The sequence below is a fragment of the Mirounga leonina genome, unplaced genomic scaffold (genome assembly GCF_011800145.1).
Source record: "Mirounga leonina isolate KUSES-001 unplaced genomic scaffold, KU_Mleo_1.0 Mir_154, whole genome shotgun sequence".
NCBI lineage: Eukaryota > Metazoa > Chordata > Mammalia > Carnivora > Phocidae > Mirounga > Mirounga leonina.
Window position 1 is genome coordinate 26,283,655 of NW_023270389.1, and position 13,454 is coordinate 26,297,108.

Below are 13,454 nucleotides of genomic sequence, written 5' to 3' on the forward strand. Positions count from 1 at the left end.
GAGGCTTCTGCTCTTCGAGGCGCCCCCCGGAGTTTGCGGAGATAGGACGGCCCATCCCTTCAGCGGAGGCTCCGGCACCCTCCCCTCCCACCTCTGCCCCCAAAGAAGAGGCGGCCCTGTTGCAGTCTTACCTTCACAGAGTAGGCCAGCGAGATGGTGACGGCCAGTGGCAGCCCCTCTGGCACGGCCACCACCAGTACGGTGATGCCGATGATGAAGAACTTGACGAAGTACTGGATGTAGATGGGAGTGCACTCCGATAGCCATGGTTTGCGTTGTATCACGAAGTTGTCGATCACAAAGTACAGGATCAGGATGAGAACCGTGATGGCAGACATGATGAGGCCTGTCCCGGAAACAAGGCACCAGAGCCCAGGCTCGAGGGTGTCCCCGGGGGCCCTAGCCAGAAGGGGGCTGGCATGAGGTGGAGCCTTTGCTACCGAGGTTTAAATCCACTGTCTCTGGGGAGTCACACCCAAATCCCCTATCCGTTCTTGGCTGCGTGTACATTGTCGGGTAGGAGAAAAGACGCTGGTTTTGTCATCCACAGACACAGTTCTAGTCTCAGCACGGCACTGACTCGACTCGTGGCTTTGGACTAGTTGTCTCTCTCCGGGCCTGTTTCCTCATTCATAAATAAGGAATTGGTTTAGTTTCCTAAAACAGCATTTTATGAATCTAACTCAGACCTACCCTCTTTCTACAATTCATAATGTAGTGACTGTATTTGCCTATTTCCTAGGACTTTATCAATTTGGGCTTCTCCCCTAGCAGCTGAGGAACGTCGGGTAATTCACCCGACTTGTTTACAGCGATGCCCCTATGGTGTTAGCCCGTCACCCACATGGCTAACCTTTAGAACGGTGCTTCTTGACCTTTCTCTTGACATGGCATAGACAGAATATGACAATAATTTATATGTTTATAATAAGCAAATATTTCTATAGTGCTTATTATATAGGCCGGGCAAGCATTTCACAAACACTAACTCATTTAATCCTCACAAAACCCCTGTGACATAGTTAGTATTATCATCCCCTTTCATGAGGAAATTGAGGCACAAAGAGTTTTTTTTAAAGAAGATCAAGAAACAATTATGATTAAAAAAAATTTTAATCTTATTTATTTATTTTCATCATGGTAAGTGTCATCTTTAATCCCCATCACCTATTTCACCCATCCCTACACCCACCTCCCCACAGAGGGTTTTTTGTAAATGGCACACAGGTTGGGGGACCAACTATTCTGGCTTGCCTGAGACTGAGCAGATTCCTGGGATGTGAGACTCTCAGTGGTAAAATCAAGAGAGTCCCAAGCAAGCTGGGACAGGTTGGTCGTCTGACACACTGATGTGAATGGAAGAATTTTTTTTGAGGTCAGAAAGCAACTGGCTTAGGGGTTCCAACCACCCTGGGGGACTGCCTGGCCACCCTGCAGGCGGAGGGGATCAGTATCTGGGCACACTGTACCGATCTGTGGCTCAATATCTGGGAAGAGCTTTGCTTCCAACCATAGTAAGTGTGGGTCTTTGCTTTTCCTGAGGGCCTAATGATGCAAGAGGATCAGGGCAAGGCTAGAGGTGATTATATCAATAAAAGCATATTCTTCTGAATTTTGCTTCAGCAGGGTCAGGGCTAAGGTGAGGCAAACAAGGTGCCTAGGGTCCAAAATTCAAGGAAGCACTCCCTCCCAGGGTGGTACAAAGCACCAGACTTGCCTCACCGCCTACTGGCCCAGCTTGAAACATAAACTGAAACAAGAGAGGAGACTAGTGGCCAGCCATCAGGTAAGCCTGTACTCCCTAAAGAACAAGGCAGGGGTTCAGAGGACCATAGGAGGGGTTGGGTGGGGTCTGTTTAATGTTTCACACCTGTGTGCCAGGCTCAGTAACTTGATTCCACACCTGTAATTCATGTCCTCCATGTACATTTGATACTCAAGAGATTTCACGGTGGTCACCATCAGTTGGGGACCAGAACTGAATGAACATGCTGGACGAATGCTGTCCAATTGAACTCTCCGTGATGTTTCAAACATCCCCCGTTTGCACTATCCAGTAAGGTAGCCGCTAGCTACGTGTGGTTATTGACCAACCGAAACAAGGCTGATGTGATGGAGGAACTGAATGTTTACCCATACTTAATTGTAATTCATTTAAGGGGAAACAGTGTGGTTAGTGGCCAGGGTAGTGCCCTGCATAGATTCCTGCCACTCAACGTGTGGTTAGCGGATCAGCGGCATTGGCACCACCTGGGGGCTTGTTAGAAACGCAGACTCTCAGGCCCTGCCCCCGGACCTCCTGAATCAGAATCTGCGCTTTAATAAGATCTCAGGTGAACTGTCCCCGCAGAATGTACCGGACTAGACGGATTGTGGTCCACAGAAGGGCAGGGTCAGGAGCAAATGAAACAGTGGTACAAGGTGGTCCCTTGAGAGGTGTGTCCACCGAAGGGGCAATCTTCCTTTAGTTTCTTCCTCCAAACCCCCCGCCCCGCCCCGCCCCGCCAGAAGGTGGAGAGAGAATGTAGAGGCAGGGGCTGGAGAAGCCACTTCCTCTCAAGATACACAAGAGTGACCCCTCCTCTGGAAAGAGGCCCTCTAAATCACGGTCTTCCCGTGTCTTCTAGTCCTTATTTTGCGTTTATCGCGCTCTGCCAGGCCAGCTGCTAGTCCTGTCCTAGGAGCTCTCTTCCTGAAGGAATTTACTAGCCAACACATGAAACAGGTGAGTGGTTGTCCACGTCCTCCTTCTTGCTAACGTAAATCTCCCCGCTGTGACAGAAGTCCTTTATTTCCCTTCTGTTGGGAGGGAAGAGACCAAGCGTGGGGTCTTTAGCCCTCGCACACTGGGGCACACTTCTCTCCGAAAAGGCCCAGGGAGTGGCCAGAGGGGGGCAGAGAGAGGGGCGCAGCCACCTCGGCTGCATGAGCCCCTGGGAAGGTTCGGCTTCTTTCTGCCGGCCCGGCTGGGACAGAAGGAAGACAGCCAAAGTGGCGAGGATCCAGAGTAGCCCTGATACCAAGGAGGCACTGCCCTACTCACCGGCTTTCCCAATCTGAACAGCCAAGCGTGTCAGCTTGCCCTGCAGCACCGACTTCTCCTTTTTGGGCAGCTTGGCTGCCTTTTTCTCCTTTTCCTCATTGTCGATCCCCTCCTGGCTGTTGAGTGGCTGGATCTCCAGGGCCACTCCGTCCTGAGTCTTTGCTAGGGTGTGCACACAAACAGGACAGGTGAGTGCGAGAGGTGGTAGCACCGAGGAGCAAGCACACGGGAACCAAAACTCCTCTGTCTCCTTCCTGGAATCCACCTTGGACCCCCAGCGTCAGCTCTGGCCACTCTCACCCCATGCCAGGCAAGGACCATGCCTTCCACCCTCTGCTAGGGCCTTTAGAATGATATTCTGACAACGGGAGATGAAACGGGAGTGCTTTTAGGGTATGGATTTCCTCTTCAGTGGCAGCTTCCTGGCACCACCTCAGAGCCCCAAGCCAGGTTTATTCCAGCAAGAGGATTAGTCATGCCACTAAGTGCTATTACCAACAACCATCCTTCCTGGAATTCAGTGCTTAAAATAGTGAATCTTTGGTGCAGAAAGGGGCTGACTGATGGGGAAGGCTGGTAGATGTTTCCAGAGCATGAGGGTCCTAGTCTGCTCTATTAAAAGGTTCATCTCTTTCTCCCTATAGACTGTCAGGGAAGAAACACAGACCCCCAAACAGGGTATTTTCCAGCTCCTTCTTATATCAGTTGAATAACTGGGGAAGGAAATGCCCTTTCTCCCCTGACAAAGGTGGGGAGGTACAGAGTGGGGAGGGTTAAGTCTTTTGGGGGAGAGGGAAGAAACTGGTAGGAGGGACCCTCTGGAATAAGAGGGATAAAGACAGACATATAAATCCATTTTGCTTTCCAAAGAAGAGTTAAAGAGACCTAAAATTAAAGAATTATTTCTGTGGAGCCCTGCTTCTCCAATGTGATGATTTTATTCCTAAAGACTACTATGACTTGGGTACAAAGGAAAAAAAATCTCCAGTAGCTGTCTCAAGAGAGCCATTCTCACTGGTTCCCACCCCGCACCCCCAGCTTCACCCCTGTGGACCTCGGCCTTTTTGCTTAGGATGCCCTTCCTGAGATACTGTCTCTGTTGTCAGACTCACAAAAAAGACAGAGACGGGATGTAAACACAGTCACCAAAAAAGAAACACACACCAGATCGGGAGGAAGAAGACAGACGGCGAGAACAAAGAAGGAAGTGGGGAGAGGTACAGAGAACGGGCTCTGTCCAAGCACCCCAAGAAGACTAGCAGAGAAGGAATCCAGACTAGAAGAGGACACCGATGAGGAAGCTAGCAAGAGGAGGGTGCAGGGACTGCCCACCCCGACTCCCTCCACCGTGGGGACCCTGAAGTCTTCTAGCCCAGAAACGGATGACCGTGGGCCTAGGGCGGTGAAGCAGGGAGTTCAGCGCCCCGGGGAAGAGCAGATCAATCCCACGTGCTCCCCAAGAGAAACCTTGATGGGAGGGTCCGTGAGACAACAGCAGGGGGTGCCGTTGTCCCGTCTTAGATGGGGCTCGGGACCTGGAGACCACCCCCAAATCTCTGCACCTTCCTCAGGATGAGGCATTGGGGGGCCCCAGCAGCAGATAACAGATTTATGGAGAGGAAAAGGGAGAAGGCAGATGGCCTGGAAAGGTCTGGATTGAGTGTGGGCAGGTAGAGATGGTAAATGAGTGGGTGGAGAGGTTACCTTTGTTGCGATTTTCAGGGACTCCTTGTTTTTTACCTGTTTAAACAAGAAAGAAAAAAGTGGGGTGGAGACCCAAGGTGACTATTAAGAGATCAGGTATCCAATCTGTTGGTCCTGCTCAGAGCCCAAAAGGGCCACAGCAAAAAGGTGGGGAGTGGCAGGGAAGGGAATGTAAAGCAAGTTCACGTCTCTGCTCACATCCGTGCTTACTCGGGGCCTCAGGACTCCCCGGGATGTGGACCAGACCTCTCCCGCAGGTGAGCGCACAGCCACACCTGGGCTGCTTTCTTCCAGAGCACAGAGGCTGCTGGGAGGCTGCTCTCAGCTGAGTCCCATCACTTGCAAATGTGGGGTAGGGGTTAGAAAGTGAGAGGTTGGAACCAGTTCTGCCTGAAGGCAAAGGCTCTGAAAGGTGTCTCTGTGGCTGGGTCCCTCCTTACTCATCTGCAGGTAGCTGCAAAAACCTAGTCTAGTTCCCAAGGGAATGGGTTTTGTTTCCTGATAAACTGCCGTCCACGAAACAGCCTGAGATGGCCCTCCAGCCAAGTGACAGAAATCCTTCTCTTCTCCAAGGAAAGAAGGACTGCTGAGGGTAAGGTGTCGATCTCTCTTTAGTATCTTTTTCTTGTTCACCTTCCTTCCTTGTTTGTCCTTCCTTTAGGAGCAAGTGAATGGCAAAGACGGGGCTAACTCTGGGGGTAGACATCACCTCTGTGTTCCCACTCTCCTAGCCGTGTCTCTTCCACTGACAGCCCAGGCTTTCAGCAGTCTTCCCTCCGCCTGGATGGTTCACTTACTCCCTCCTGTTTGAGCGGTGGGGGACTACACAGAGGGCTGCTGGGGCCACAGCAGCTGGCCAGCTCATCTGGGGCAAGCTTTACATCTCACGCCTTTATAACCCACCAACAGACACAGGAGTCGAGGCTCAAAGGCGACCTGATTTGGTTTTCATCAGAGCACCCTGGGGAGCCAGGCTCAACATCTTTGTCTCCGCAAGAAGTTTGGATATCTGCATTCTTCATCCAGCAGATTCTTCCCACCAGGCATTCCATCCAGACCTGGTCCCTTGCTTCCTAGTCTGTCCATGGGGATGAGAGGGGACACAATCTCATCCCAAATGCCCTTTACCTTTTTTCTTCTTCTCCTCCTCTTCTCCCTCACTGGCTCCCAAAAGGGTAAAGATGATTCCAGTCTGGGAGTTGATACCCACGGCAGTTACTACCATCCGGCCAGAACCTTCCATGACATGGGTCCCTATATGAGAAAGGAAAAGATGGAAGGAGTGCTGTTTTTTATACCTAGCCATGCTTTGGTGTGGAACACAAACTTAGAAAAAAACAGTCCCTCTTCCTTCCTCCCCCTTGGATAATGATACACTCAGCAGATAGCAGGAAAAGGTCAAGAGCTGGGCCCATTTAAAATAGACCGACAAATTGGGGGGTAAGGAGAAAAATGTGTCTAACTGCTTTAGGGTAAAGCTCCTTCCCCCACTCCCACCGCTAACCAGCAGAGCCCTATCAAGGCCCCTACAGCACTTGCTTCATAGAGAACCTCTTTTCGGTTGACTGATAACCTTGTACTCAGCCCACTAATATGCTCCTGTCCCAAAAGAGCCCAGTGGAAGGAGATGGGGCAGGGTCAGAATAGAGGGCAAGGCCTGCAGCAACCAGACGCCATACCTGAGAGCAGCATTGGGTCTCTTTCCAAGGACTTCTTGACATGGTCTGATTCCCCAGTCAGAGAGCTCTCGTCAATCTTGAGATCATTCCCCTGGATCAGGATCCCATCTGCAGGCAGCAGGTCACCTAGTGTGCAGAGGGGAAGGGACAACAGGGAAAGAGGGTAGGGAAGAGCTTGTCAGAGGGTGGGAACCATCCAACCCCATCTCAGGGCTGCTCCCACGGGCCCTACCTATAGGGCAATAGCCCAGGGGCTACCTGGAGAACCTCTGAAAGACGCCTTCATCTCTGACGACAAGACTCCTTATAAATTCAAACAATGATCCCCAAACGCCTTCCCATGGCCTCAACATTATGTATTTTTAACCCTGAGATACACAGGGTACAGGTGTGACATTCTTCGGGGAGACTTTCTTCTTTCTTTGAATCCTTCTCAACAACCTCTTTCAACTAACCTAGAAGCTAACGCCATTTGGGGTCTTATCCTTCTGGGTCCTCAGTGATTCCCAGCCCCCTGTGCCAAAGGACCCAGCCTTCAGATAGGGAGGACGACATAGGTACAAGAGGCACGAGCTCTCACCGTATTTGATTTGGGCGATGTCACCCACCACGATCTCAGCCACGGGCAGCTGGATGATGTGGCCATTTCGGATCACGGAGAACTTCTGTTCCTTTTCAATGCGGTTCTGCAGCCCCCGGAATTGCTTCTCCTTGCTCCAATCGTTGAAGGCAGTCACCAGCACCACGATGATCACGGAGAATAGGATGGCTGCCCCCTCAATCCAGCCGGCTTCCCCCTCTCCTTCATCTTCTGGGCTACTTACAGGTAGACCACACTCTAGCCCAGGGAAAGGACAGAATGGAAGGGTCACCTGGGGGCATTGGTGAACACTAAAAATGGGAGGAGTGCTTCCACAGCCCCCCAGGATGGAAAGTCAGGGAAAGAGAACCACAGAAAATACAACCCTTGGGCAGGGGAGCTATCCTCTGAGGATACTGGAGGACAGCTGGGTTGGGCATCGTGTCATCACCAATATAAGTATTTATGTTAGCCCAAAAGAAGTTAATGAGTATGTAGCACAAATCATGTCAGTGCAAATTACTGGCCAGTCCTATGTATAGAACTTATGATTCCCAACAAGGCCAGGCCCCTGCTCCGGGCTCTAGGTCACTGCTATTTCCCATAATGCCAGATAATTGATGGTGGGCACTTTGAGAAGCAGGTTTTGGTGGATGGGTGAGGGTAGGGGACTTCTGATATCTTGCATAAGGATTTGGTGGAAGAAGGGGAAGAAGACCCTGGAATCAGGATGGGCTGAAGAATGGCTGGCTAGCTACTTGTTGGTTTTCTTTAGAGAACCCACCCTGGAGAGTGGGGTAAACTTTTAAGCTACAAACCTGTCACCCACGAATACTAGTGCTTTTTGGTGGGGGTGGAAAGAACATGGATCAGAGTCACACCGGGCTGTCCTAGACACTCACGTTTATTTTCTTCCCCAGGGGGGCGATAGAAGGACAGGACGAGGGAGATGATGGCTGCGATCTCCAGGATGATGAGTGTGACATCTTGAAGGGCTTCCCACACTAGTTCTAAGAAGGTCTTGGGCTTTTTGGGGGGGATGAAGTTCTGTCCAAACACTTGCTTACGTTTCTCCAGGTCTGCAGGGTTCCCAGACAGACCTGAAAAGGCGATACGAGGGGGAGGAGCAGGTAAGAAAAACAAGGGGGAGAAATGATGATGGGAGAAGGTGGTCCCAAAGACACCTTTAAATAAAGACCCCCCTGCTCCTTTTCTGCCCAAGTAGGAGATCCAGTTACGGCCAGAGGACTTCTTCACACTCGGGTCCGTGTGAGGGCTCTTCCACTGGAGGGGCCCGGGGCGTGGCGTGCGGGCACACCTCTACTCTCCATCTCCACTCAACAGGACCCGAGGGTGGTACCTTACACGGCAAAGGGAGAGATTTGGGTCAGACCTAAGGAAGACATTTGGACAGAAAAAGACTTTGAAAATGGGGAAAATGGGTCCCCAAGGGGGTATTGCTTGTAGGGTCTGAGACGGCCTCCCTTTCTCCACCCAAAAAACAAAACCATCAGGGGAGGTCCTCAAGACCCTCACCTGTCTGGGAGGGTAGATGGAGGACCCGGCGTGGAGGGAAAGTGTGGAAGGGTGAACCTGCATCCGCACTTACAGAGTCGAAGAAGGGAGACCCCTTTGGCCGGCCAGTGCTTCGAAAAGGGAGAACAGGAAGCCAGGCAGGGGAGCGGGGCTGATGTTCTTATCCAGGGCCTCCTGCCTCCTGGTGCCCAGATGCACCACCCTGGCCTCTGGCTGAGTGGCACAGCCAAGCTCTGTGGGGGAGGGGGTTTGGCCAAAGAACTGGAAGCAAACTGGGCAGCTTCCCAGAGGCTCCCTGTCTCCAGCGCTCTGGGAAATCAGGTTCCCCGTGGGAAGGGAGAGCAAGGGCCTGGGAAAGGGCATCTTGACCCCCGGGCGGGCAGAGGCAGAGGAGCCGGGGGTTCCGGGCTGGGTCCTTCTCCCCGAGGACCTGAGAGCACGAGGCTGTGCCAGTTTGGGGTTGCTGTCCTGGAGGCCAGGTTGGCCTGCAGGAAATAGGAGTTCTGATCATTTGTTCATCTCCCTGGGATGTTCCTCAAGGAAGGAGCAAGGAGATGCCATCCCCCCTACCCCCCGCAACAAGGTGGGTAGATGACTATGAGGGCAAAGCAGACAGCAGATAATAGAGATCATCTTAAGGGACATCCCACAAGCCCAACGGAGGCCAAAACAAGAGCAGCGACGACAGAGGTCTGACTAAAAGCCCCCTTCTGAGGTCATCCTGCCCTCCCTGGTCTCAGATTAATACCCCGTGACCACCCTCGCTTCCTCTCTCTCTCCTCACTCTATCCATTCAGCCAGCATATCCTGGCAGCTTTATCTTCAAAGAATACCCAAGGTCCACTCACGTCTCACTTTCCACTGCCACTGTCCTGGTCTGAGCTGGCATTCTCTCTCGCCCGGGTGATGACAACCGTCCTCTAACTGGTAACCTTGCTCCCACCCTTGCTGTCCTGTGCCCAGTCTCCTCCCAACACAGTAGCCAGAATGATCTTTTTCAAACCCCACCCCTGCCACTCACTGACTCAGAATCCTCTGCTGGCTTTTACTGGGAGTGAAACTGGGCCCCGAAGCCTTACAGCCTTAGGGGTCTGTAAGGCCCCCTAAGAGCCCCCCGCCCTCCCACCCCTTAACTCCTACTGTTTGCTCCTTGTTCGCTGAGCTCCAGCCCAGCGAGCCTTCCTGCCATTCCCTGAACGCGTTAGATAAGCTTCTATTTCAGGGCCCTGCACGAGCTCTTCCCTTGGCTCAGCTTGCTCCTCACTGGCTCGGGCTTATTCTCCTACGTCCTTGGGGTCTCTGCACACACATCACCTTCTCAGTGAGGCCGACCCTGACCATCCTATTTAATAAGGTGGCTTCTCTGCTCCAGGACTCTCGATCCCCTTGTCCTGTGTCATTGGTCCCCTCCACAGGCCTTCTCCCTAACACATTATATGATGTATTTACTTAAGATGTTTGTCTATCGCCCTCCGCAAGGGCAGGACTTCTGTCTTTGTTCCTTAGGTCTACAGCAGGGCCTGGCACATCGTACGCATACAAATGTGCTGAATGAACTGAATGAATGAGTAATAAATCAGGTTGCTAACATTTAAGCGATTACTATGTGCCAGATGCTTCAGCAGGAACACTCGTGTCTTCTCATTCAGACACCGCCAAACCCTATGTAGCAGCTACTGTGAACCTTCATCGGGACAGACTAAGGCCCGGAGAGGTTAGGTAACCACCTGGCTAGTCTGCGGCTGAGGCGACACCACTCCCCGGGAAACACCGGGACACCAGGCTACACCCGAGGGGGCCGGGGTGTGGCATTGGCCGCACTCCACTGAGGCTTCACTGTAGGGTGACTAACCGGTCTCGGTGTGCCTGGGACTTCCCGGGTTTGGGCACTGAGGCTCCTCCCCTCCCCCCCCCCTGGGTCCCAGGCCAACAAGATGGTCGGTCACCCTGCTTCCTTCAGGGCAGGGCAGCCCATGTGCCGCTTCTGTCTGCGCCTCGAAGCCAATCAACCCTGTTCCCACTGTTCGCACCTGGGCTAAATTCGTCCTACCTTTTTCCTGTCCTCAGAGATGGTGACACCAGGCCCGTCAGAGTCCAGCCTATGGATCTGGTGCTCAATAAAAGGTTCAGGATGGCCTTTTCGGACCCAAGCAAGCCAAACAAGACCCATTAAGGAAAGCAAAAAAGGTCAGGCCTTGCTCCGGCCTAGATGCTCTCAGAGTCACACACTTACTTCCCTTTTGCCATTTTCTCTCATCTGTCTGCTCCACTTTAAGCGACCCTCAGCTCTTGCAGTGGCTGCCTTAAGACGGGCAAGTGGCTGTCCCAGTTCCCAGCGTGCCCTGGGGCAGGGAGGGGCCGGTGGGGGCTGTGAGCCTAGTAGCCTTGGGAATCCTCTCTGGACCTGTGGTTAGGGGGCACGGGAAAGCCATGCGGGACTGGGAGCTCAGCCAATCCCCAATTTTGGGCTTTCCATTCCATTCTTCCTGCCCCCAAAGGCTCTCAGGCCCTGCTCTCTGCAGCTGTGATATCACAGAAGTACTCGTCTGACCAAGGAGAGGGTATTAGTCCCTGATCTCCGCAGTTGCTTCGCAAATACTCACACAGCTTCCCGGAGAGGGGAAGGAACACTTGGCAGGGAGAGAATACTGGAAACGCAGGAAAAGGATTTCCCTTAGAAATACATTAAAAAAAAAAGAGAGAGGAATCTTTGTCCCCAAGAACATGAGTGAGAAAGCCCCACCCAAATCAGGAGTACTTTTGGCCCTAAGCACCAGACTGAACACATGAGCTGGGAGAGGCGACAAGAATGTCAGGCTGTGAAGTCATCGTTCCCACCCCATGCTGGGGAGTTACATGGCCCCTTCCCAGGCTGGCTGGAGATGGAGAGGCAGCCGTGGAAAATCTGTGTGTGCTGACAGCCTGTGCAGGGAACCAGGGCTTGGGAGGAGAGCCTGCACCCAGCCCTCAGTGGCCTGGCTCCAGCAGGGAAGGGCCACGGCCGCCCGCCTCCCTGGGACGCCAAGGACTGTAGGCAGAGGCACCCCTATGAGAACCAGCTCAGCCCCAGAAAGGGTGGGGCGAGGTTAGACATCATGAGGGACTTCCTAGCTGTCTGAGTTATGATACCTTGCCAAAGAGACAGCAGAATCTTCTCCCACACAGATAATGCAAGGGAGAGGTTTCTCTGGGTTGATTCGAAGGCAGTCCACTTTGGTATATGAGAACAGACATCGGAATACCTTTCAAGTCCAAAGAAAGGAAGAATGCCTTTCAGGTCCTACCGTAAACACCTTGGCTTGGGGGCGAAGGGGAGGAGGAGCTTAAAATCAGCACAGGGACCACAGGCTTTAACCAAATTCCACTTCTTGAGGAGGCAGAGCAGTTTCCTTACATCAGCATCTCCAGCTTACCACACCCATAGCTCGGAGATGTGCTCTCAGTCTGCTGGACTTCCAGCCCCTAGAGGTAAAGCCATCTCCCTGGGGTCATCGCAAGAGGATGCTGGACTTTGGGAAGAATGGCCGCTACCTCATTCTCGGTTCAGGAAGGCAGCATGTCTCCCTTTGTCTGGCCCTCTGCTCTGTGCCCTTTCTGCCGCCTCTGAAGCTGGAGCGGAGAAAGCAAGCTCCCTCGTCTGCCCTCCGCAGCCTTCCGCCGGCCACCTGCTCCCACATGGCCTGCATGTGCACCCCTCCAGTGTCACGCTCTCCGGTGCTCACACCTCGGAGCTAAATAAAAAGAGCGAAAGCCCTACTTCCACGGGTAGACGCAACATCTGCCTCAGCCAAGGAGGGAGTGCTATCCTTCTTCCCAGCCCTAGCTGATGTTCGATGCAAGGCAGTAAGAAAGTTCAAAACAACACAGAACTAGCAAGAGTTTCTGCTGAGCTCCCAAAGGATTGCAGCACAAAGGGCTCCTGGCAGGAAGACATATCCCCGATCCCCATCAAGACTTCTCTGGCCCCTGCCTGGCAGCACTATGCCAGCAACCCCAGAAGCCCCGCTCTGGGCAAGGAGGGGTGGACTGGATTTCGCAGAGCCCGGGGTTGGGCTGGGAAGAGAGGGAAGAGAAGGCCCAGAGCTGTCACACGCTGTTGGCCTCATTCAGCCCTGGGCACATAACTCATATCAGACAGGGAACTCCCAGGATGCAACGTGGAATTCCCTGCAGGGGGAGGAGGAACAGAGGGAGGGCACTTTCACTCTCCTCTTTCTCCATCATCTACCCTCCTCCTTCCAGCTGTTGATGTTGCTTCTCGTGGGTTTGGTAGGAAGCCTTTCCCACCCCTCTATAAAGTACTAAGTATTTCTTTTATAAAGCTACCTGGACTTGCCTCAACTGCTCACATCACAGCATAGCTGCTTTCTGGCTGTTTGAGCTGGTCTGCCCACTTCCACCCTCTCCCTTCCCGCCAAGATATTCTTCTGGCTTGAGTCTCTCTCACATCTTAAAGTAGTGCTAATAGATCCGCCCCAAGCGTGATGGGCAGAGTAGCCCAGACTGTTGGCCTCTGCAGCCAGGCCCACATACACTGTTTTTAGGATCATCTATTTGGCATCTTTAGTAGAGTTGGGGCAAGAGTTCAAGGTGATGGCCACAGGGCAGAGGGCTGGAGGAAAGAGAAGGAGCTTGGCTCTGCTTCTATTCTGAAACTGACGTGCTCCTGAATGCAGATATTTTGAAATACATTATACGCTCTAAGACAGGGAAGAAAATGTCAGAGAAGCCAGTTGCCATCTTCCTCTCCCATCCCTCCCATCCCATATTCGCTCGCTTGGTTCTTTACTCCCCTCCAACACTAGAATTCTCTAAAGCAGTGGTCTCTGAGTAGGGCGCATCCATCTGCCGGAGTGTGGGAGAAATACCAGAACTTTTTATATTACTTCATCCACTTCAATTTCTTGGCTAT

The 13,454-nt window shown here is 52.6% G+C and overlaps 1 protein-coding gene across 5 annotated transcripts in view; it reads right to left on the minus strand.

Annotated features, from left to right (window-relative positions):
- ATP2B4 (ATPase plasma membrane Ca2+ transporting 4) overlaps window positions 1-13,454 on the minus strand; it is a 90,264-nt gene that overhangs the window by 32,140 nt on the left and 44,670 nt on the right. For all 5 annotated transcript variants that reach the window (XM_035010268.1, XM_035010265.1, XM_035010264.1 and 2 more), the window contains exons 3-9: window positions 7,909-8,106; window positions 7,007-7,264; window positions 6,427-6,552; window positions 5,876-6,001; window positions 4,748-4,783; window positions 3,044-3,205; window positions 132-346 (exon numbers count right to left, since the gene is read on the minus strand). In XM_035010268.1, the coding sequence (XP_034866159.1) occupies window positions 132-346; window positions 3,044-3,205; window positions 4,748-4,783; window positions 5,876-6,001; window positions 6,427-6,552; window positions 7,007-7,264; window positions 7,909-8,106 (1,121 nt within the window). The remainder of the gene's footprint in view (window positions 1-131; window positions 347-3,043; window positions 3,206-4,747; window positions 4,784-5,875; window positions 6,002-6,426; window positions 6,553-7,006; window positions 7,265-7,908; window positions 8,107-13,454) is intronic.